The sequence below is a fragment of the Aulonocara sp. 'chitande type north' Nkhata Bay genome, linkage group LG3 (genome assembly GCF_057382095.1).
Source record: "Aulonocara sp. 'chitande type north' Nkhata Bay isolate Kocher_YH1m ecotype deep benthic linkage group LG3, A_spYH_male_GT1.1, whole genome shotgun sequence".
Lineage (NCBI taxonomy): Eukaryota > Metazoa > Chordata > Actinopteri > Cichliformes > Cichlidae > Aulonocara > Aulonocara sp. 'chitande type north' Nkhata Bay.
The window spans coordinates 64,410,634-64,436,550 of NC_141346.1; the positions used below are offsets into that span (position 1 = coordinate 64,410,634).

A 25,917-nucleotide genomic window follows, 5' to 3' on the forward strand; every position below is an offset into this window, starting at 1 on the left:
CCTGAAACACTTAAAAATGTAAGCTAATGATAGTTATATAAGAGCAGATGCTGCTGGTGCAATAAGCTGTACGTTTTACGTACAATGGATGATGATCTGATTTAGGGCAGCACGATTTTGCATAAAATGAGAATCACGATTTTTTGGCTTAGAATTGAGATCACGATTCTCTCACGATTTTCTTCCATCCATCCATCCATCTTCATCCGCTTTATCCGAGGCCGGGTCGCGGGGGCAGCACCCTAAGCAAAGAGGCCCAGACCTCCCTCTCCCCAGCCACCTCCTCCAGCTTATCCGGGGGAATACCAAGGCGTTCCCAGGCCAGCCGAGAGATATAATCTCTCCAGCGTGTCCTGGGTCTGCCCAAGGGCCTCCTCCTGGTGGGACATGCCTGGAACACCCCACCCAGGAGGCGCCCAGGGGGCATCCTTGTCAGATGCCCGAACCACCTCAGCTGGCTCCTTTCGATGTGGAGCAGCAGCTGCTCTACTCTGAGCCCCTCCCGGATGGCCGAACTTCTCACCCTATCTCTAAGGGAGAGGCCAGCCACCCTTCGGAGGAAGCTCATTTCTGCCGCTTGTATCCGCGATCTCGTTCTTTCGGTCACTACCCACAGCTCGTGGCCATAGGTGAGGGTAGGGACGTAGATCGACCGGTAAATTGAGAGCTTCGCTTTTACACTCAGCTCCCTCTTCACCACGACGGACCGGTGCAGCGTCCGCATTACTGCAGCTGCAGCCCCAATCCGTCTGTCGATCTCCGGCTCCTTTCTCCCATCACTCGCGAACAAGACCCCGAGATACTTGAACTCCTCCACTTGGGGCAGGAACTCATCCCCGACCGGGAGTGGGCACTCCACCCTTTTCCGGCTGAGAACCATGGCCTCAGATTTGGAGGTGCTGATCCTCATTCCTGCTGCTTCACACTCGGCTGCGAACCGTTCCAGTGCGAGCTGGAGGCCCTCACCCGATGAAGCCAACAGAACCACATCATCCGCAAAAATCAGAGATGAGATTCTGAGGCCACCAAAGCAAAAGCCCTCCGCCACTTGGCTGTGCCTAGAAATCCTGTCCATAAAAATTATGAACAGAACCGGAGACAAAGGGCAGCCCTGGCGGAGCCCATCACCCACCGGGAACGAGTCCGACTTATTGCCGGCAATGCGAACCAAGCTCTTGCAACGGTTGTAGCAATGGGCCAGACACCCCATACTCCCGCAACACCTCCCACAGGACACCCCGAGGGACACGGTCGAATGCCTTCTCCAAGTCCACAAAACACATGTAGACTGGTTGGGCAAACTCCCATGCACCCTCAAGTATCCTCGAGAGGATAAAGAGCTGGTCCAGTGTTCCGCGACCAGGACGAAAACCGCATTGTTCCTCCTGTATCCGAGGTTCGACTAGCGGACGATCTCTCCTTTCCAGCACCCTGGCATAGACTTTCCCAGGGAGGCTGAGGAGTGTGATCCCCCTGTAGTTGGAACACACTCTCCGGTCCCCCTTCTTAAAGATGGGGACCACCACCCCGGTCTGCCAGTCCACAGGTACTGCCCCTGATCTCCACGCAACATTGCAGAGGCGTGTCAACCAGGACAGCCCTACAACGTCCAGAGCCTTCAGGAACTCGGGGCGGACCTCATCAACACCAGGGGCTCTGCCACCAAGGAGTTGTTTAACTGCCTCAGTGACCTCGCCCCCAGAAATTGGCAGGTCATTCCCCTCATCCCCAGACTCTGCTTCCTCCTCGGAAGACGTGTCAGTGGGATTAACGAGGTCCTCGAAGTATTCCTTCCACCGCCTGACAATTTTCTCAGTCGACGTCAGCAGCGCTCCGCCAGCACTATACACAGTGCAGGTAGAGCACCGCTTTCCCCTCCTGAGACGCCTGACGGTTTGCCAGAATCTCTTCGAGGCAGTCCAAAAGTCTTTTTCCATGGCCTCTCCGAACTCCTCCCACACCCGAGTTTTTGCTTCAGCCACTGCCCGAGCCGCATTCCGCTTGGCCTGTCGATACCTGTCGGCTGCCTCCGGAGTCCCACAGGCTAACCAAGCCCGATAGGACTCCTTCTTCAGCCTGGTGGCTCCCTTCACCTCTGGTGTCCACCATTTGGTTCGGGGATTACCACCACGGCAGGCACCAACCACCTTGCGGCCGCAGCTCAATGCAGCAGCTTCGGCAATGGAGACACTGAACATGGTCCATTCGGACTCAATGTCCCCAGTCTCCCTCGGAATGCTGTTGAAGCCCTGCCGGAGGTGTGCGTTGAACATCTCGCGGACTGGGGCCTCTGCTAGACGTTCCCAGCACACCCTCACTACGCGTTTAGGTGCACCAGGTCTGTCCAGCGTCCTCCCCCGCCACCTGATCCAACTCACCACCAGGTGGTGATCAGTTGACAGCTCAGCCCCTCTCTTTACCTGAGTGTCCAGAACATGTGGTCGCAGGTCTGGTGATACGATTACAAAATCGATCATCGACCCACGGCCTAGAGCGTCCTGGTGCCACGTGCACTTATGGACACTCTTATGTTCGAACAGGGTGTTCGTTATGGCCAACCTGTGATTAGCACAGAAGTCCAATAACAAAGCACCGCTCGGGTTCAGATCAGGGAGGCCGTTCCTCCCAATCACGCCCCTCCAGGTCTCGCTGTCGTTACCCACGTGAGCATTGAAGTCTCCCAGCAGGACAACAGAGTCTCCAGGTGGAGCACCTTCCAGCACCCCCCCAGGGACTCTAAGAAGGCTGGGTACTCTGAACTGCCACTTGGCGCATAAGCGCAGATGACAGTCAGGACCCGTTCCCCGACCCTAAGGCGCAGGGAACAAACCCTCTCGTCCACCGGGAAAAACCCCAACGTACCGGCAGCAAGCCGAGGGGATATTAGAATACCCACCCCAGCCCGCCGCCTCTCACCAGGGGCAACGATTTTCTTTTCCAGTATAAATATTTATTGCGCTTATTAACTGCACATCAACTTCATAACAGTTGAGACTGAACATAAAAACAATAAATAAACATAAAAACAACAAATGTCTCACGTTTTGTTGTTGCCGCAAAATGTTGTACTGCTTGAAATTCCGTCTCCACCATTGCTCGACACTGCGTGTATAGAGCAGGTAGTGCAACAATAGAAAAATAGTTGCGGGACGGCACTGTGTAGCGTTTGTCTAGCGTGTTGATCATTTTCCTAAATCGCTCGTTTTGCACAGTGTTGATGGGAGCCATATCTTTGATAAGGTGATAAGTGATAGCCTCCGTAATTTCTTTGTGCCTGCGGGAGTTCGACGGGTATAGGGAAGCGCTGTATAAGGTTCCCGTTATTGATGTTTGGGTGGTTGACCGGGATGGATTTTCTCCTGTCACTTTCTCGTCATCCCTGACGTGCTCTCAGTTGTTTTTTCCCTGCTAATATTAGCATCACACGGCACAGCTTCTGTATCACGTGGTATAAGGCTCCGCCCTTGTCATTTGTTGAGCAGGAAGAGTGAGCGCTTGGTTTCATGCAGAGTACGTCCCGGATCAAAATGCGGTACAATCGTCGTCGTCTTTTTTTTTTCTTTTTTCTTTATTAAATCGTCATTTGGAAATGAGATCGCACATAAGTATGAATCGAGATCGCGATTTTCTAACGATTAATCATGCAGCCCTAATCCTATTAGTCGACTAATCGCAAAAATAATCGGTGACTAGTCGACTATCAAAATAATCGTTTGTGGCAGCCCTAATGCACACAGGGAAAAGTTAGAGAGGAAAAGAGAGAGCAGGAAATTACTCTTACTCTTAGGACGTATATGGCCCAACAGGCCTCGTGATACAGATGAGCTACATCCTCCTGGAAAGCAGCTGCCAATACAGTCTCCCCCATCTGCTGCAAGGCAGATGCTTCAAAACAGAGTGAGAAGTAAAGAGAGAGGGAAGGAACTCAAACAAATTAACACTATATTTTATCTTTAATAATCATATATATTGCTTTACCAAAACAGCTTGTTTTTGTGTTTTTTAAACTACCATCTCTCTTAAACCAACTTGAATTGAACAGTGAGCACAGCCACTAAGTTCTATGTAACAAAAATACAGGGATGGGAGGGAGGGAGACGGTACCTGCACTGACGTTTAAAAAAAAAGAATAGGAGGAGGAGGGGTGGAGGTGGTGGAGCTCTCCGACAGGGGGAAAACGGAGATTTCAGTAAAGCTCAGTCCAAAGCACTTTCCTAATGATTTCCCTGTAACATTAGTCCTCGAGGTCCCCGTCACAGCAGACTACTGTGAGCGCCACCAGACAGTTAATGAGACAAAAACGAGACGCTCTTACAGCCAGGAGGATGCTTCCAGATGACGCTTGATTAATTTGATTGATTATCTGTGAATAAGTCTTGAGCCTCTCCTCAATTCTTTATATTTTGCCTGTGCTGAGCCAGATGTTCTTCTTCTTCCTTTCTTTAGACTTTCTGAAGGTCATTTAAAGTTTTTCTTTGGACATTAACTGCTTTTTCACCCATTTTCAGTCCAGTCCTTGTACCTGATCGCTTTCAGAGCGATATTTTTGTTTTTTGGGGGGGTTAAACCACTTAACCTAACTCAAGGGGACAAACCCGAGTTGTCAAATACAATACAAAACACACAACTTAGCAAAGAACCAATTTTAAATTTTATCTTTAGGGACTTTGTTACTAGCAACCTGTCACAGAAACACACTATTTAATTTCTTTGGATTGGGAAAGTAGAAGACAGAAAAAAAGGGGACAAGCTGAAAAATCTATCTACAGTGGAGGAACAGTACCTGAAAGTCATGTCAAAAAAAATTCAGCAAACACCTGACACAGGACCTGAAAGATGCACTTGGTCCTTCAGTTGATCCATCTAGTGTTCACCAAAGCCTCATCTCATGGTGTCAGTGAAGGGTGGCTGTCAAGAAGCCATTATTAAGGAAGGAGACAGGGAGAAAAGGCTGAGGGATGCCAAATTACACAACAACTGGACTGAAAATCAGTAGCAGCAGGTCTGATGGAGTGATGAACCAAAATTTGACAGTTCTGGTTCAAATTGTGGTAATATGTCTACAACCACCTGTAAACTACTGTACAGCTCTGCCATAATTTGGGTCTGCATTTCAGCCAGGGTGTTGGGGATTTCATCAAAATTGATGGAATTATGAAAAGTACCACCAGACTTTGATGCACCATGCAATACCATCTGGAAAGCGTCTGATCGGCAGCAGCTTACTAAACACATCGAAACACCATCATTCATGGACTGACCTGAGCCGTGTGGGATCATCTCGGCAGAGAATGGAACAAAACGGCAGCTGATATCGAAAGAAGAGCTCTGAATGTCCTTAAAGAAGCTCGGAGAACTATTCCTGAAGACTACTTAAAGGAATTCCAAAGAAATGTGCCTAAGAGAGTTCAGGGCGTGCTGAAGATAAAGATGCTCAAGCTCATTACCTCATTATATCAACTCTGTTTTTGCCTTTTATATTGTATTTTCATGTAAACTTTTCAAATTTAAACTGTTGCACCCGTTTCCCATTACCCAGCAAGTTATATGTTAGAATTAAGGTGTGGCTCAAACTTTTGCACAGTCCTACATTTCCCATCTATAAAATGATTTGACACCTGATAAACCTTTAAAAGCACTGACCTGCCTCTCCAACTATCTGTTTTAAACAACACGCACTTACCAGCAGTTGTGTTGCGTTTTCGTCAGGTTAGTGGCTCAGACCTAAAACAGCCCAACATTATCTCTAATTCAGGTCTGGACCCAAGCTGACCCATTAAAGTACGTGGTACTCCTTTTATTTGTACTTGTGTACTCAGGCATAAATTAGACTTTTCAGGTACAAACTAAATAACACAAAGAGGAGCTTATGAATAAGAATGAAACTGAGAGGCCCACTGCAAGAAGATACACACCCAAGTGCTGAGATTGTAAAGATGAAAAGTGAGCAGAGGAAAATGAGCGTTTCAGGACAACGAGGCGGTTTCCTCTTCTTCCCATCTGGCAGCCTCACAGCGGGGAGTTATGAGGTAGCCCCAACCTACCTCACATCTCCCCGCTGTGCAAGAACGAGCTCAGCAACACAAGCATCCTCTCTCTTTCGCGAGTGCATACGTGCACATCTACAGTGCTGCATGCCAATGAACCCATTTTCTTGGAGCACCTACACAAGCTGCAATCTACAGATCGTGTTTCACAGCACTACAGCGAGAGGCAAACACCTCCCTCTGTTTGTGCTTCATTCTAGCTTCGCCCTTCTCTTCCCAACCACACACACCAACACCTTCCTCTTGTGAATTTTATTTTAATCCTTAACATAAAGACAGCTATAAATTAGGATAATCAAACTTGATTTATTACCTCCTGCACCCCCCCCCCCCCCCCCCCCCCCCACTGTGTGTTCAACAGGAAGCTAAAGACTGGTGCTGTTAAAGTGTTCAAAAAACAGCAGGAGCTCGGTGTGAGGCTACAGTGGGCCAAAAAACACAAGATGACCTCCAGCAAGGACAAAATGTATCTGGACGTCTCTGTGAGCATCTGTCTCACTGTGTAAGTGTAGCACAGTGTCTGTGTGTGCATGGCTGGGCAAGAGAGACAGCACAACTGAAAGCCAGCACTCAGACAAGGACCCGGTGCATCGTCTGTCTCATCTCAGCCAGTTTACTTACAAACTCTTTAAGTTTGAATTTTAAAGCCGACAATGTGCACAGGGCAGTGATATTTAAAATGAAGGTAAACTATTCCAATCTCTGCAGCCCCAATTGTGTATCTCACACACACACACACACAGTCCTGAATTCATTACTGAAGTCTCATCCAGACATTCAATGTGCTCTGTAATTAAATTGAGACGTGGGGTCAAAATTCCCACCTAGATTGAGTGAGATGAAATAGAAATCGGCTCTCCTCTAACTGACTTTATAGAAATAATTACATAAGCTGCATTTATAACTGCTATTAAATAACAGCAGCACACGAGAACTAAAGTGTAATCCCAGCACATTTCGCTTCGCTTGCACTGATTCTTTAGAGATGACGACCGTGGTGGGTAATTAAGGGCAAACAATATACAAGTGGCGTGAAAAATGGAGGCTGCATTACCTTTCCAAAGCTTCCTTTCCCGATGGCCCGCAGTATCTGGAAGTGGTCAAAGTTCACTGTGGAGAAAATGAGAAGCAGTTAGTGAGAACGTGTCAGTTTGAGCTGAGCTATAAAACAGGGAACATGACATGTACAGCACTGTGCAAAAGTCTTGAGCCATCCCTCATTTGCTTCCAGGGATCCGGACTTCCCTGTAATCTTTAAAGTGGTATTAAGGAATAGCTCTCCAGGCTTTTTAAAGTGTTTCTGATTTTTAATCCAGGGCTTGTATTTGACCACTTTTTGTCTGTTAAGACCCTTCACACTAATCTCTGAAACATTCAAACATAAACAGACACCTAAGTCACGGAAAGGACCAGAAAACTTAACAAAGAACCAATTTTAAATTGTATCTGTACACATTTACTTGCAGCCTATTGCAAAAAAACAAAAGCCCACATCATTTGTTCTCACTTCTTTAGTTGAAGAATGCAGTTAATAACACCGTTAACACAGACTGACCTGGCAAAACACGAAAAAATAAGGGGGTGGTTCAAGACTTTTGCTCGGTACTGTATGAGAAATGGAAATGTGCACTTCACAATGTATCGCTGCACTTCGGCAGTACTGTGAAGATTAAATGTTTTTTCCTTCCCGATGCATGTGAAAGGTTAAGACTTACATCTCCAAATGTACTGGAACTGATTTGAACCAGAGGACTCAGCCACACTGTTACTATGTACTGCATAAACACGTTTACCGATGAAGGTAAATCAGACGCTGTCCTGACTGTGTGGCTAAATTTTGTGCTGAAAGCATCAAATCAATTGAATATGATTAACTTGCTATGAGAGGTTTTTACTCCAAGTGTGACTTTTTCTGGGTTCATACACCTTTCAGGGTCAAATTCAAGCACTTTGTGAGCACGTTTAATGTCCATTTTCAACATTTTCCAGCACATTACCATAAAAAGGATGCATATTTCACTTCGCATCACCTGAGTAAGAGCACGTGAAAGGCCAAATTAATAAGTCTTCTCATCAGATATTGATGCTTCTTTCTTATGTGACACAAAAAACAGGAGGAGACAGATCTTTGCTTGTGCTGTTTTTTAAGTTCATTCATTCAAAACTAACTGTAAGACGCTTAACTACATTGCAGTCTGTGTTATTGTTGTAGACCTAATTATCACCTTTAAAGTGTTTGTGCTAATAACATCATGTAGAGTAAGAGAGGCATAGAGAACAGCACTGACTGGGAGAGGCTTTGAACAGATGACATACTCAGATCAATTCAACACTTTAGACTTTAAAAATGCACAAGCGTCTTTCAAAAACCCATTTATTTAATCTATCATCATTGATATTATTATGTACAGTTATAATGTACTGTTCATCTCCCTTAAATAAACAGGCAGCCTTAAAGTGTGAAATAGTCACTTGTCTACTGTCTCAGTGGCTGATAGTGCCCCACAGGCCTCAATGTGAGCTTGAAGCCATTATGTTTCAATTGTTTAATGATAAACAGATTTTGAATGAAAGCGAGGAAACTTCGGTAGCACAAAAAAGTGCCTATTCTTTGTTCCCATACGGTTCAGTCATATTACCGTCATTTCCCCCTAAGGTGTTCCCAAAGACACCAGGTTAATACTTGAAAAGGCTGCAGCGATACACAAAAATATCATCAATATTCTGTTTACTTGGTGACAACGTCGCTTTTAGCCTTCAATCAGAAAGCCTGACGTTGGCTAGTTAAGCATCGGGCTAACGTTTAACGCTTTCACTTGAGGGAAGTAACTCGTATTACTGCTACTGCTGTGTAATCTTGGTTCAACTCACAGCATATTCTACAAGTTACCCTGCAATAACTAACTGTTAGAATAGCGGCACCGTATTGTATCGCACTGAGTGCGCTTCAATCCTTTATCCCGCGAGTTTGCTAGCTAGCAAAATAATAATACCAATTTTAAACAAATAACATGTGTAACGTACACACTCGAGAAAATTATTTACTAGTACTTACGCAAACTCCCCCGTTGTGAAAACGTACAAATCCTTCTTGTATTTTTCGTTTTCCAGCAAACACTCATTAAAACGGCCTCCAGGCACATTAGCGCACTCACCCCCGACTGATCAGGGAGGGGGTGGGGGGTCACACATTGAAACAGACTAACGTGCAGAGGTACAGCCCAGGCAGAGAAATGTTGCTTTTAGACTTTGCGACTCGTTTTATTTCTCTATCTGATAAGAAAACTATTCAATCAGATAGTTATTTGTGGTGAATGAAATATGGTTACAGTTTCAAGAAGTTTTAAGCACCAAATCCGAAATCCAAGCACTGCAATATTAAAATCCAATTCAATCTCTTGTTTGCTCCGAAATCTACGACATGACTATATACAGAAAAGCTTGACATGGTATGCAAAAAAACCCCGAAGACAATACAAATACAAATACATGAACAAACAATGTTTTAACTGTCAGTTATGTCATTTTAAAATTTTCCAAAACTAACATTTTCTTTGATTGACTGATATTAAATTGATTAGGGTCAAGTTTAGTGTGAACAATATTACACAAACAAGCACGTGTGTGCGCATGCGCACATATTAGAATCGCTTCGATCGCTTCTCATATGTGCGCATGCGCACATATTAGAATCGCTTCGATCGCTTGTGACGGGTAACTTTGCTTTGATCCTTTCTGACGTCATAACTTTGCTTTGATCCCAAAACCCATAAATAGGAGCGCTCACCTGTTACTTTATGCTTAACGGACGTTGACCTGCAGCAACTAAAACCCTTTCGAGAAGTTTTGAGAGCAATTTACGAGAGAAACCAAAACAAGTTCAGTTTTGTTTCTCACCAATTCACAGCGCAAACAGACACATTATACCATGTCAGCCAACCCATCCTTCGGCTCAGATGAGCTTGGAATATCTAAAGGGACCATTTTGGGAGATCACCACATGGTGGAGGCTTTCCTTGGAGAAGGAAGCTTTGGTGTTGTAACGAAATGTCGCGATACAAAAAAGAACCAAACTGTTGCTATTAAAGTCAACAAGAGCGACCCTGAAATTCTGCTCCAGGCAAAACTGGAAATTTTCATCCTGGAGCAGCTACGACGCTTGGATCCAGACAGGTGCAACATTGTCGAATGGAACGGCTATTTCCTCGATGGAGAGCGCATTTGCTTGAATTTCGAACTCCTCGACCAAAGCCTGTCAGACTACATAGGGGACCGGAATAACCAAGGTCTCCCAATGAGAGAAATCAGGCCAATTTTGCATCAGCTCGCAAATGCTCTATTCCACCTGGGTTCTGTGGGAATAGTGCATGCTGACCTCAAACCTGTCAACATCATGGTTGTGAACCGCAGTGAGTCTCAAGTCAGAGTCAAACTTATAGACTTTGGCCTCGCATGTAACACCTCTGCAGTGATTCCTGGTGACTGTGTGGGGACAACTGGTTATTGTGCACCTGAGATTATGCTTGGCACTCCATATGATGAAGCAATTGACATGTGGTCTCTGGGGCTGGTAGCTGTGGAGCTTGCTACAGGGGTGCCTCTCTATCCTGGGGAAGACGATTATGACGTTTTGAAATTCATAATTGAAACTCAGGGTCAGCTACCAGATCATCTCCTAGAGTCTGGCTTGTACACTGACAGCTATTTCATCGAGGATAACCACAACGAACAGCGCTGGACATTTAAGACCCCAGAACAATTTCAATACGAGACAGATTATCGATCCAAGGAAACTCGATCGATAAAACTTAAGTGTCTCGATGACCTCGAACAACTGCTGAAAGTTAGGCGAGGACCGGAAAATGGCCAATCATTATTTGTAAGGCTAATCAAAGAAATGTTGGCCTTGGATGCAAATCAGCGCATAACACCCTCGGAGGTTCTGAAGCATCCCTTTTTCGACCCTGGCCTCTCAAGGAGAACCCCCTGCACGGACATGAATAGTACACGGGGAGAACTCCTTGTGCTCTCTCAGCAGCCTTCAAGCTGGAAAAGTCATGGATCGCAAAACTTCAGCTGCAGTTTCCAAAACTCAGTTGAATTTCCTCAAAAAAGAGACATCAACACCTCAGCCAACCCATCTGCCTCTGAAGATGATCTTCAAATAACGGAAGGGACCATTTCAGGAGATCACCACGTGGTAGAGGCCTTCCTTGGAGAAGGAGGCTTTGGTTTGGTAACCAGATGTCGCGATACAAAAAACAACAAAACGGTTGCTATTAAAGTCAACAAGAGCGACCCTGAAATTCTGCTCCAGGCAAAACTGGAAATTTTCATCCTGGAGCAGCTACGACGCTTGGATCCAGAAAGGTGCAACATTGTCGAATGGAACGGCTATTTCCTCGATGGAGAGCGCATTTGCTTGAATTTCGAACTCCTCGACCAAAGCCTGTGGGACTACATTGGGGACCGGAATAACCGAGGTCTCCCAATGAGAGAACTCAGGCCAATTTTGCATCAGCTCGCAAATGCTCTGTTCCACCTGGGTTCTGTGGGAATAGTGCATGCTGACCTCAAACCTGGAAACATCATGGTTGTGAACCGCAGTGAGTCTCCCGTCAAAGTCAAACTCATAGACTTTGGCCTCGCATGTCCTGCTTCTGCAGTGATTCCTGGTGACCGTGTGGGGACAATTGGTTATTGTGCACCTGAGGTTATGCTTGGCATTCCATACGACAAAGCAATCGACATGTGGTCTCTGGGGCTGGTAGCTGTGGAGCTTGCTACAGGGGTGCCTCTCTATCCTGGGGAAGACGATTATGATGTTTTGAAATTCATAATTGAAACCCAGGGTCAGCTACCAGATCATCTTCTAGAGTCTGGCTTGTACACTGATTGCTATTTCATCGAGGATAACTACAACAAACAGCGCTGGACATTTAAGACCAAAGAACAATTTCAATACGAGACAGATTATCGATCCAAGGAAACTCGATATATAAAACTTAAGCGTCTCGATGACCTCGAACAACTGCTGAAAGTTAGGCGAGGACCGGAAAATGGCCAATCATTATTTGTAAGGCTAATCAATGAAATGTTGGCCTTGGATGCAAATCAGCGCATAACACCCTCGGAAGTTCTGAAGCATCCCTTTTTCGACCCTGGCCTCTCAAGGAGAACCCCCTGCACTGACATGAATAGTACAGGGGGACAAAACCTTGTGCTCTCTCAGCAGCAATCATCGTTTGGGTGGCCAGAATTCTAGGGGAGCTAGAAATTCTTGTGGAAAAAAAGCCCAAAACAATAACATCAACAAAAACAACCAATGAATGTGGTCTTAAACTTGGGCACAATTTGGCTTGAAATCCATCAACTAATCTCTCAATATTCAAAGCGGAGCAGCAGACAACTTACCATCACATCAGTCCTTCAATCAGACCTACAACAAACGTCTTCCTTCTCTCACCCCAACCGGTCGTAGCAGATGGCCGCCCCGACCTGAGCCTGGTTCTGCCGGAGGTTTCTTCCTGTAAAAAGGGAGTTTTTCCTTCCCACTGTCGCCAAAGTGCTTGCTCATAGGGGGTCATATGATTGTTGGGTTCTCTGTATGTATTATTGTAGGGTCTACCTTACAATAATACATACAGCCTTGAAGTGACTGGTGATGTGATTTGCTGCTGAATGAATTCGGAACTAATTGGAAATCTGGATATTAATTAAATAAACCTGCTTTGAGCATCAATTAATTGTTGTTTGAAATTCTTTATAAATATATAAATATAGTGCCACTCTTCTACTGTTTAAATTGCAACTGTTTAAAACTGACTAATTTATTCATACACTTGAGCATAAACACACGCACAGTAAATGGCCTGTATTTGTACAGCGCTTTACTTAGTCCCCAAGGACCCCAAAGAGCTTTACACTACATTCAGTCATTCACACATTCACACACTGGTGATGGCAGCTACATTGTAGCCACAGCTGCCCTGGGGCGCACTGACAGAGGCGAGGCTGCCGGACACTGGCGCCACCGGGCCCTCTGACCACCACCAGTAGGCAACGGGTGAAGTGTCTTGCCCCGGGACACAACGACCGAGACTGTCGGAGGCGGGGCTCAATCTGGCAACCCTCCAATTACAGGATGAACTGCGAACTCTTGAGCCACGATTGCCCTATATACACATATACTTTACAGTACTAGTCAGTGCTTACATACTAGTTCTTTTCCCTTCTTTTTCATGCTTACTGGTACAAAGGCCTGTTACTAGAGTTAAATGCTATCAATGTATTCTCACAGTTATGGAACTGTACAAATGCATACAAAATAACACTCACGTAAACATAACTGTGCACTAGTTTGCCCTTATTGCTGCAGTTTGTTTCAAATCACTTTGAAAAAAGCTCAGCTTCTCTCAAGCTCTCTCTCTCTCTCTCTCTCTCACACACACACACACACACACACACTATGTAACGTTTCAGCAAGAAAATACCGCCCCTCCCCCCCACAGTGACACCACCACCACTAGTCTGCACAGCTGACATGAGGCAGCATGGATCCATCCTTTCATGCTATTTATGCCAAATTCTGACCCGACAATCTGCATGTCAGAGCAGAAATCAAGACTCATCAGACCAGGCAACATTTATCCAATCTTCTCATGTCAATTTTTGAGAACTGTAGCTTCAATTTCCTGTTCTTAGCTGACCAAAACGCTCTTCTGCATTTGGTTGCAACAAATGGTTGTATGAGCTACGGTTGCCTTCCTATCAGACATTTTTCTCTGACCGTTGACATCAATAAGGCAGTTTTTCCAAGAGAACTGCCTTTCACTGGATATTTTCTCATTTTTGTCACCGAAAAGGGTGTCTGTGTTACTTCTTGTCTTATATATATTTTCTCTGTTTTCCTCTGTCCTTTGTCAGAGTGTCTGTTCACCTACCCCCTGTGTCTCCATATTCCCAGTGTTCAAGGTTTCCGAGTGTTTTCCCAGTTTAGGTTTTCATGGTTGGTTCTGTTTGCTACTCAGCCAGAATAAACAGCTCGCTCTTTTTAAAAGTAGGCTCCAGAATGGATGATGGCATGTTCGCATGTCTTTATGCAACACTGAGTGTGCTGAACTAACAACACGTTCTCACTCCCAACTCGTCAAACGTGTGACGCATGGTCAGGCTCCCTCTGCTTCACTTATGGACGCGCAGGGTACCCCCCTCGTGTCGGGAATTGACGTGAAGGGTCCTCCGATTGAAGTGCCTGTTGTCGGTATATTTAGACATTTTCCAAATCACATTGTAGTGACGTATACAGAACACAATAAATTATATAATGTAAACAACTACCTGAAAAACAGGTAGAACGAAACTTTTGTATCGTTTATTGCATTTATGGAGGGAGTGATGTATGCTGGGTAATGGCACAGCTAGCTACTGGGTGACTTTATTCACCCGCTTCGGCTGTTATCAGTCCATACAATGGGCGTTATCAGCACAAATCAGTCCCATAGATATGGGCCATCTCCTGCTAGATTGTTCAGAAGGTTGTTCTCATCCATCCAGATGGAGGATCACTAACAGGAGCGTGGGAAGACTCCAGAATCCACTCTGGCTGGAATCCGGTGGATATGCAGTGTGTACAGGTAAGACCATTTAAACGGACAGCATTTATAGAATGACTATTAAAAGTCAGCGAGTGTCAGTAATGTTAATGTGGTTATGTTAGTAATACACCAAGTGCTAATATAACAGCTTTAAGATGCATTTGTAGATATTATTACGTGTTTTACCATCTTTATGGTGCTAGCTTAAAGTTACGGTGTAAACGTTAGCTTATATTGGAGTAAAGCTGTTACTGTTTAAACGATGTTAGCACAGAAATATTAGCTTCTGTCATGACTGATGAAGTTACTGGTTAATAAAGTTTCCAGTAAAGTGTTTAATCGCAGCCACAGACTGACAGCAAATATCTCGATTAGCTTCAGTGCATCCATGATAAATATGTGCAAGTTTCAGTGCTTCGTTTAAACTGTATGATACTTATACTGACCCAGGATCAGTGTAAAATACAATCCCAGCTGTGTGAACAAAGCCTGGCTCCTTTAATCCTGCATGACAAACCTCGGGATGCAGGTTATTATTACTCTTTCCTGCTGCCACACCTGTCACACCTGAGAGTCAGCTAGAAACGTACAGTGACGTGGACATCATGCAAAGACTGCCAGACTCTGTAATACTGCAAATGATCAGTGACTCAGGTTATCACTAAACTTTAAACGGCACCTCTGTGTCTCTGTGTGCTGAACATCTAGGATTGAGTCAGGCTGCATCAGCTGAAGCTGTTATTTGTATATATCAGTATTTTTTATTCAGGTGTGGGGAAAATACGTAAGACTGCAGTGAAGCGATGCACCAGATTAATCCCTGGCCAAAGGTATCGTACTTAAATCAGACTACTGATCCAGCCACATCAGCCTTTTGTGAGGTCTGTTTAAAGTTGACTAAAATGAACTGCAGGTTCCTGAGAGGTGGACTGTGAGCACAGAAACACATGATTCATACATACAGCTGCAGCAAACTTACATTAATTTTAAATAGATTTGTTACTCTGATGTCTGTCTCTGTGTTAGTCCTCTGACAGACTGGTGACCTGTCCAGGTGTGCTCTACCTATGACTACTGGGACAGGCTCTAGCCTCTGTAATAGAAATTTTCTGTTATTCTCATTTAAAGTATTTAAGTGCTTATGCATATGCTTAGTTGTGACACTGTTACTGTTCAGTGAAAGTTTCTAAAACTAGATGAACTTACTTCAGCGTCAGCAGTTTGAGAAAACAACTCCCTTTACAGGTGCTGATAAGGCCAAGGGCACAAAACAGCATAACCATTGATGCGTTAGGTTTTATAGCGAGACACGTGAAGTGTGGTAGGATCAGTTTGTAACTTCCTCCCTCTTCCTTGGAATGCATAAAGGAGGAGGAGCACCACTTCTGTGGCAGCGCTGACATGACTGAACTGTGATGTTTGATGTGTGTTGGTGCAGTAATAAAAAGCTTGATCACAGCTCTTTCTGTGTTGCAGACTTTATTAAAAAAATTCCACGACACCCCCCTCCCACTGTGAACCTGAATTGAATATTCAGAAGACATTTGTTTAAATAGTTCTAGAAATCTGAGCTGTTGGTGTGTCCTTGGATTGTGTGGTAATAATATTAGAGCCTGCAATCTTTCTTACTGAATCTCTACTATGAGTCATGTTACCTGAGATTAATTCTATGTTTACCTGTCAGCCTGGACGAATGTGCTGTGTGAAGGAAATTAAATTAAATCAGATCTGAACTGCGTACATTTGAGGAACCTGTTCATATTTAATTGAAATATGAACCAGTGATTTTTTGATTGCTGATTCCAAGAGAGTCTTTGTGGAAATCCTGTTTGGCTTTTTGTTATTTTAATTCTCTTCTCTGTTTTCCAGAACAGTTCTCCACAGTCGCTGTCCACATGGGTCAGTGGGACCAAGAAGCACTCTGCTAATGTGGGACTCTGACCAGCAACATCCAGCAAGACCCAGACAGCCTTTTCTATCTCCCAGCTGCAGTTTTTGTTTGTCTGTGACAGGAGAGTCAGATTTTTGTTGAGCTTCACACTTGCAGAGGTAAGTCAGTTTGCAGAGATCCCTCCCACCCTGGCTTTTATGTGCTAGATTTCTTATCTGAAACAGTAATATTTCAGTGACTGCTGCTTATACCACAGGTTAATACACGCTACTGATCCCTGATGGGAGAATCATCAATTTTGGCAACAAAGAAGCCTGGTGGCTGTTTGTTTACAGTCTGATGATGGGACATCATGCTCTGCATCTTCAAAGTTTGCCTCCTCATTATTATTCATACCCAGTAATGTGAAGTATGCTTATATCTACTATAACTGAACCAACCTGGTGCTCTTCATTTATGGAGGCTGTTGAGTCTGAATGTTGGATGTTGTGTATCTCGTGTTCTCTGGGCTTTGTTGTCCTCAGTCTTTTCGCAGGATCAGAAAACAAAACCAGGAGGCGCGTAAATGTTTCTTCTCCATGATGTTTCTCCAAATGTTTCTTCTGGATGATGATAAGACTGTGACACGGGATGCCACCTTTGGTCTTGTGATGAAGCAAAGCTCAGGAAGAAGTGGGATTAAATGGTACCCACATGCTGAGAAGGATGTACAGGGGCACCTGCAGCCAAATGCAAGCCTCAGGTTAGTTGTAGTTGCAGATCGCTATAGACTGAGACAGCTGAGGCATCAAATGTTTGATTAAACGGATGAAAAAGAGAAGTTTCTTCCCTATAATTATCACTTCTTAAAATCTGTAGCAACTTCAAGTCTGTCAGCGTGCTGAGCATGCTCAGAATGTGACAATATATTTTTGTTCAATATTTAATTTCTTTCAGTTGAAATGGTTAAATGAAAAAAAAATAAAAATATATTCTTATAATTTAGCAAACTAATTTATCAAAAAAAATATACATATATCTGCATTAGTTTTAATAAATTAATTTGACACCGCTTTGGTAAGATTTTGAGTTTTTGCAGTTCATACAGAATCAGTTTGGTATCATTGTTTGTCTGCTCACTGATTGTTGAAGCTAAGAGCTGCTTTGATCTGTTTAGATCTAAAGTATCCAAAGTTGAGCTCTGATGTTTCTTCACCCCTGTGTGTGTGATATGTGATTCCTACATGCTGGCAGAGCAGAGCAGCAGTTTGTGCTCACAGATGGTGACGGTGTGGAGAGTCGGTGGTGTTTCCTCAGAAGAACCAGCAGAGTCACAAAGGACACCAGTCCATCTCACCACCGTGACTCGCTGACTGATGCTCGTCTGCACTGCACAGAGGAAATCAGCTGACCGAGGTTTGTCCAGTGACGTGTTATGAAATGTATATTTGTTTTATGCTTACAGTTATGTTTTTCTTGACAGAGGCTCTGCAGAGGTCAGACAAAGCAGAGAAAACATGTGCTTTACATTTTACTGTGATTTATTGAGATATTTGTTGCCTGATGTTCAGCAGGAATGGAGAAATAGAATCAAAGGGAGATGTTTTTGCTGTTTTTGTAATGATGTAAGTAAATCTTCAATATTATTTATTTGCTTGGTTATATTAGGAGTGTTTCTGAGTGGGGGGGAGAGGAGTCATCATCCAGGTAAAGTGACGTGGATCAGTGGATACACTTGTCTCCCCTTTAAAGGAGACGATCAGAGTCATCCTTAAATGTTAGTGCTTTCAAATACACAAACATTTTTAAAGGACAGAAATGAACATCCAACTTTGACTGTAACACAAAATAAATCTTTGCATGTGTGTTTTCAAACTCTCAGATGGGCAGCATATCAGTCTTGGACTGTCTAACCTGCAGCACTGAATGACCACCACACATGAGCATGTTCCTGCAACATTCAGCATCTGATCCTTCATCTGTGTGCTTCTGCTTTTGGTAAGTACAGTTACCCAACTCCAGTAACTCTAAACACATGCCATCCATTTCTAACGGCCTGGTTACTTCCTGTCAGTTACTTTAGAAACCATGTGGTTACCTGACCTAACACTGTTTCTTCTTCTTCCCCTTAATGTTCAAGTGTCACATGTCCAACAGCTGGAGAGGAAACTACACCAGTGTACTGAGATGTTTCAGCAACATGTGCCAGATGCTGTTCCTTCATGGTGACATCACCAGAGACAGCCCCGCCCACCTCAGGACCTCGCCATTGATCATGATGATTATAATGATGACAGCGAGAGGAACTAAGACTGTAAAAATCCACGACCAGAATGTTTCTTTCTAATTATTAATGAATACTGAGAGCCTCTTTCTGTGTTTTGTCTGTTTTGGGTTTTTACCTCATTTGTTACTAACAAAGTTCACAAACTCACACAGTTTACATTCTGTATGTTTCCATCTTTACCAGCCACACTCTAACTGCATTTAAGAAAATAATCCTTAGAAATCGTCGTTTTTCTCTTTTGTAATTGATGATAATTCAGTGAATATACTGCGCTGCTTCCTTTTATTGCGTCACACATTGCTTTAAGTTTTTCAGTTCCAGTTATTTTTTACTGCTGTTTGAATTCTCTGAATGTTTGACCCTGTAGACTGTTTGATGGACTGCTTGTCTTCCTGTTTGTTACCGCCGCCTGTTTTTTAATAAAGATTTGGATTTCTGACTTCAACACAGCCTCTGCGTGTCCTCCCTTTGTGTCGTCTTCCTCTGTGAATGTGTTGCATGTGTCACAGATTCATTTTATTAACAGCTTTCCCACAGTGAGTTGCATCAGCATTCATTCACAGCACATTGCAGAAGGATTCAGATTAATACAGTGATCTTACAGTCAGAATGATCCTGACAGAGTGCCACTGTAAATGATCTTTCATCAGGTACATTTTAAAGTTCAGTATTTCAAAGCAGGAGTTATGAAGACTCATACTGGCATTAGGACTAATAATATGTACTTACAAAGTCAAAGTTCTTTAATTATGTTAGAATATTGGAAGACAATCAACTTTTAGTGTTTTCCGCATATTAATTATTCTGAAATAGAGACGGTGACCCTAACTGTGCAGAAGCACTAAACGACTGACAATCTAACAGACATCATTGGCCTGAGCTGTCATGCACAGTGAGTCTGATCCTTTGCTGTGAGAGTCTGACAAGCATGTTTCTGGTCAGTTTGGAAGAAATAATATCACAATGTTGATCTTTCTTTCCAATATTCCTTCTCTTTTACAACATAAACTGTGATCAAAGGTACTTATGTTCACAGCATGTAATAATACTGACAGTCCAGGGCAGTGTGGTCTGTTGAGCTAGGGTTAGGGTTAGCAATTCAGACATATGTAATCAATACTAAACGTCTCTGACGTGGGCCACTGTCCGCAGTGTTGGGAAATCCATACCAGGCTGGAACGAGTCAAGGTAGGTGAGCATCCACGAGAAGACACAGCAGATGCATCCTACTAATACTGACAGGACCAGGAGACTCCAGAAACCGAGCATCTTCTCTTCAGTGCCATCCTCGCCTGTCACCCTCTCTGCCCGCAGCTCTTTGAGTATGGGGTAGATAAGGGCGCAGAGAAACCCTTATTACTAATTTGTATTATAATTCAATTTTCATGAAATATTCATATTCAGTATTGGTCCTTTTATATTATAACCACATATCCACCCAGGCTCATGGTGGGGCAGGGCTCTGTCCTGGGATGCTTGAGTGAAAGGTAATGTACACCCTGACCAGGTATCCAGTCTGTCAGAATTGTTTTCAATATTTGGTTCAAAAACATGAGTGACAACAAAAATCCAACTAGGATTCTTGCATATGATGAATGAAGTCTGTCTTTGACTGTATTGTCCAGCTGATCCATCAAACCCCCAGCAGGTGAACCTTATTCGTGATATAATACGGCAACAATGTAAAAAATGAAACAGCAACTCCTCTTCAATAAATCATATGCAAAGAGTCATTCAGGACTGTAAAACGTGAACTACAGAACCCAGAGTCTTCATCATTAAATCTCTGGTTGCTTCATTTTTCTATCCTAGATCAGATACTTTAAGGTTAGGTTAGGTAAACTTGCATTCTCATGGTGAGGCAAAGTGCTTTATGTGTGTGTGTGCGTGTCATGAACGGCTATAAAAGGCCTATAATTAAAGAACAAAGCGGGGTTTGAGTTCGAGTTGCGGCAGACTGTCACTACTTGTAAATGGAACGCAGCCTTCCTGCGGCGGATAGCTAATAACAGGAATCGGACGCGGTCCACCCAAGTTCACAGCAACCACCATAGCAACTGCCTAGCATGACCTTAAAAACATATTCTGTCTTCATAACTATCAAAAACATGAAATGATTTTCAAAGTGTGAAAGTGTTACAGCTGCAGAGAGCTATGGCGGTATCTTTGGAAGCTGTTTACATAGCTAATAATATACGATGTAACCATGGAGACAGTCAGTCACGTGAGCTAGCGGTGCATGTTTACTACAGTAAATAAGGTGATTGCGTGCACAGCGTCCACACGCTGCAGAGGGTAAAGACATTACTTCAATATTGTTTTATATTGATATATATTTGCCTTCTGTTGACCATCACCTCAGGTTCACCATTAGTTTCAGCACACAGATGCACACTGTCTAAATATCAACACATTCAAAAACTCATGTCTCAGAAATAAGCACAGCTGTTCATGTTTGTCATTAGAGTTTTATTTGTAAGAAAATTATGAACTTCATATTGTGTATCAAATAAAAGAACATTTCACAACTCTCAGTCAACAGAAACAGGAAACAGAAATGTCTCTAATGTAGACATGTACAGTGTAGTGTAAGCATTAAAAGATCATAAAGGAAACACTAACATTTATGTGAAACTAATTGTAATAAAAAAATGAGCAGGTGCTTTATAGATGTAAAAGAAAGAATCTGAAAATAACACTTTTTTGGTCTAAGTGATCAAAGTAGAAAACAGAACTGATGTTCAAGAACAAACTGTAGCTGCACTAATATTACACATCTCCATTGTTGTGGTGAACAGACATGTTGCTTTTAAAACCACATGCAGTGTGTGACCATGACTGTTCACTGAGACCATGAACGCCACTTCGCTGAAGCCTTCACCTTCTTCTTCTTCTTCTAAATTGGAAGCAGAAGGAGCACGAGCTGCTTTGATCTACTGAAAGGAAAAAGCAGAACATCTGAGCTGAAACCATTAAGACAGGAACAAATTCAATGCAGTGTCTCAGGTGGCTTAGCCTGTTACAACTGTTGATACAAGCTAAATACGGTTAACACACAGTGTCAGGGAGCTGCAGTGTGGGAACTAGTGGCTTTAGGTTTGTAGTCATTTAACTTTCATCCATTCATTTAATTCAGGAGGAAGAAATGCCAGGTGGGTGCAGGCTGGTTACATGCATTTGGTCCCATGCTGTCTTTAACTAAATGACTTGGTTCACTTTATGGCTGGGCTGTATGTGGGGTTATATCATGTTATTTGGGCAGGAGTACCTGTCCTCTGTTAGACTTAGAAAGTTTCTCCATAAGTAGAGTTTCTAACTCTTATAGCACATCTGTGGCTGACAGCTTTTTGGTGGCTCTTTTTACCCCACACTGGTTGTGAGTGTGTAAATAGCCCCACTAGTTCTTTTGGGTTGCAGTTAACTGGGGAGGAAGGGGTGGGTCTGCCATGACTAGATGAATAACAATTATCTGGGATACATAAATTTCATAATGCATGCATGTATCTCTATAAACCTGCCTGAGGGCTGCCATTTTTTACATTCAGTTATTTCTTTGTTGAATCTAAATAATGAATGTGTTACAGTTAAACTGACACTGGTCAGTGTAAATGGCTCATTGGGACACAGAAACCTTTAAATTAAACCCTATCACCTGATATCGAGTGTCAAACAATACCAAAGCTGTAAAAGATGTTTACAGTCAGAATTTATAAAACTATGATTGTAAATAAATTCAAACAAGTGAGCTTTTCTCTTTGTGCTGAACATTAACACTGTGGTTTCTTAGACTGTAAGCTTTACTTTAGCGCAAGCTGCCACTCCAAATGTCTTTGATAACAAGAAAAAAATACCTTTTCAGTCCACGGCCTGAAGTTCTTCTCTGACATCTTCTGCAATCGGCTTTGTCTGCTGGTTTGAAGACAATAAACCACAAAAAAGATGATTTAGTCACTTTGTCTGCATCATGCAGCTCGAATGTGTCGTGTAACGATGTTGAATAGCCGTCGTTATCCCTCTGCTGTGTCAGTAGGATTGTACTGTACAGCATCTCATTGATATGTGAGGAATGCTAATGTAACACGATAACAGACTAATTAGACATCATTAAAACATAAAGGACAGGAGATATTTAGATATTTTTATATTTATATTACATTTTATAGCTGACAGATATTACTAAATAGATAGAATTTACTAAATAGCTGGATGAACATGAAAAATATGTCTATAATAACAAATGACCATGAGAGCCAGTAGAATTAATTCAACTGGACACTCAAAAGACGTCCTTAAATGCTCTTTAAGTGGCAGAACAAACGAACAAACAGTTAATTGCTTACTTGAGATGAAATCTGCTCAGCTACTTTGAAAACAGCTTCTAACTGGTTCCTCCTTTAACAGGATGACTGCTCAGGGGTAAGGCCATCATGCAGTCCAGCAACCTTTATGGTTCTGCTTTGATTCACCAGGAACTATTAGGGAAACCTTCCAGCGCCTCCTGTGAAAGACACAGGCATAAACACACAAACATTTATTAACATGTTCCACAGTCTTCCAGTTTGATTTTCTCATCCTGTGGACAACAACGTACATGGATGCAGGTTTATTGTTAACTTTATAAGGTTTATTTAGTGAACATATCCAGCTGCAGCTCCACTGTGATCCTGAACTGGATAAGCACTTAAGAAAATGTGTCAATAAATGGACATACATCAGCTTACTATATTTATCCAAACAGACGGGACCAATAATGCTTCACTGAGTCAGAGACTTTAACGTCTCTTCTATGTAAGAATGTCTCGTGCTGATAGACCTGCAAACTTGACAACAAAGGTTTTTCAGACTACATGTAGCTGTCCTCTATGTCAGCTCACACATTTACATTTATGTCACACTTATTTCTGCTTTCCCATTTTATAATTATTACTTACATTTTGATTAGATACCTCGAGTTTGTAAATGATCAGATTACATAATTGGAATACAATGTATCCAATTCAGGGTTGCGGGAGGACGAAGCCTATCCCAGCTGATACAGGACAAAGACAGGCTGCCAGTTTATTGCAGGGCTAACACGATATGTGTAACAGAAAATCCACTTAAATGTTTGATATTTCTTATAATAATCATAATTATGACTATTATTTAAAGGTTTCTTTATAAATACATTTTGATTTTTTAGAACCTCTAAAATATAAACCTGAGCTGTTTCAGATTCTGACCTCTGACCTCACTGCAGCTCCCTCTTGGAAGTACGTCTGCTTCTTGTCTTCCCCAGTGATGACCGCCTGCCCTTGATATCACGTACTGTACCTGAGGAACAAAAAAGGACAAACACTTGCCTTCATTTAAGAAGTACATTCATACAGAGGTAATCTATGGAAACACACTAGTTCAACTTTTAGGAGGAATCAGTTCCTGTGAAACATTTCTGTAAATGAACATCATGTGGAGAATGAATGAAATGAGTTCTTCAGGTGACTCAGCAGTCCCACACTGACAAATGAAATCTAGTTAAACTATTAAGCATATTTGCTCTTCTGAAATCTGTGTTAAACAACAACAAACATAAATTAGTAACAAAAATACAGCTGAGTAGAGGCTTTACAAACCACCAGCAGCCATAATGCTAAATTTTAATCTTCAAATGTTTCTGAGCCGTCTTCAACCTGCTTTTAACACATTAAAGTCCCACACTCAATGCAGCCTGACTCAATCCTAGATGTTCAGCACACAGAGACACAGAGGTGCTGTTTAAAGTTTAGTGTTAACCTGAGTCACTGATCATTTGCAGTATTACAGAGTCTGGCAGTCTTTGCATGATGTCCACGTCACTGTGAGTTTCTAGCTGACTCTCAGGTGTGACAGGTGTGCCTGCAGGAAAGAGTAATAATAACCTGCATCCTGAGGTTTGTCATGCAGGATTAAAGGAGCCAGGCTTTGTTCACACAGCTAGGATTGTATTTTACACTGACCCTGGGTCAGTATAAGTATCATACAGTTTAAACGAAGCACTGAAACTTGCACATATTTATTACAGATGCACTGAAGCTAATCGAGATATTTGCTGTCAATCTGTGGCTGCAATTAAACACTTTACTGGAAACTTTATTAACTAGTAACTTCATCAGTCATGACAGAAGCTAATATTTCTGTGCTAACATCGTTTAAACAGTAACAGCTTTACTCCAATATAAGCTAACGTTTACACCGTAACTTTAAGCTAGCACCATAAAGACGGTAAAACACGTAATAACATCTACAAATGCATCTTAAAGCTGTTATATTAGCACTCGGTGTATTACTAACATAACCACATTAACATTATTGACACTCGCTGACTTTTAATAGTCATTCTATAAATGCTGTCCGTTTAAACGGTCTTACCTGTACACACTGCATATCCACCGGATTCCAGCCAGAGTATGGACTGATAACAGCCGAAGCGGGTGAATAAAGTCACCCAGTCGCTAGCTGTGCCATTACGCAGCATACACCGCTCCCTCCATAAATGCAATAAACCATACAAAAGTATCGTTCTACCTGTTTCTCAGGTAGTTGTTTACAGTATATAATTTATTGTGTTCAGTATACGTCACTACAATGTGATTTCGGAAATATATAAATATACGGACAACAGGCTCTTCCGCGGCAATCTCTTCAATCGGAGGACCCTTCACGTCAATTCCCGACGCGAGGGGGGTACCCTGCGCGTCCATAAGTGCAGCAGAGGGAGCCTGAGCATGCGTCACACGTTTGACGAGTTGGGAGTGAGAACGTGTTGGATAACAACGAGACGGCCTACCTGAAGGAGATTAGGAATCTGGAGAACTGGTGCCAGAGGAACAACCTCCTTCTAAACGTCAGTAAGACAAAGGAGCTGATAGTGGACTTCAGCACTAAGCAGGAGAGGAACTACCAGACCCCTGTCATCAACGAGTGCCCAGTGGAGAGAGTGGACAGCTTCAAATACCTCGGAGTTCACATCACGCAGGACCTGTCATGGTCCTGTCACATCAACACCGTGGTGAAAAAGGCCCGTCAGCGTCTCTACCACCTCAGATGCTTGAGAGACTTCCAACTGCCCTCCAAGGTGCTCAGGAACTTTTACTCCTG

The 25,917-nt window shown here is 43.0% G+C and overlaps 1 protein-coding gene and 2 long non-coding RNA genes across 3 annotated transcripts in view; 2 read left to right on the forward strand and 1 right to left on the reverse strand.

Moving 5' to 3' along the window:
- The first annotated feature begins 9,975 nt into the window (after window positions 1-9,975).
- On the forward strand, window positions 9,976-12,766 carry LOC147336562 (uncharacterized). The gene has a single exon (XM_086285456.1). It carries the CDS (start codon window positions 9,976-9,978, stop codon window positions 12,310-12,312), a length of 2,337 nt encoding a protein of 778 aa, XP_086141582.1. The 3' UTR covers window positions 12,313-12,766.
- A 3,900-nt stretch (window positions 12,767-16,666) lies between these two features.
- LOC147336563 (uncharacterized) overlaps window positions 16,667-25,917 on the forward strand; it is a 420,745-nt gene continuing 411,494 nt past the window's right edge. The window contains exons 1-2 of the long non-coding RNA XR_015128292.1: window positions 16,667-17,277; window positions 17,769-17,930. This is a non-coding gene — a long non-coding RNA (uncharacterized LOC147336563). The remainder of the gene's footprint in view (window positions 17,278-17,768; window positions 17,931-25,917) is intronic.
- Window positions 22,653-24,077, reverse strand: LOC147336564 (uncharacterized). Its single transcript, XR_015128300.1, has 3 exons — window positions 24,024-24,077; window positions 23,142-23,299; window positions 22,653-22,710 (listed from the first exon to the last, which is right to left on the reverse strand). It is a non-coding gene; the product is annotated as an uncharacterized LOC147336564 (long non-coding RNA).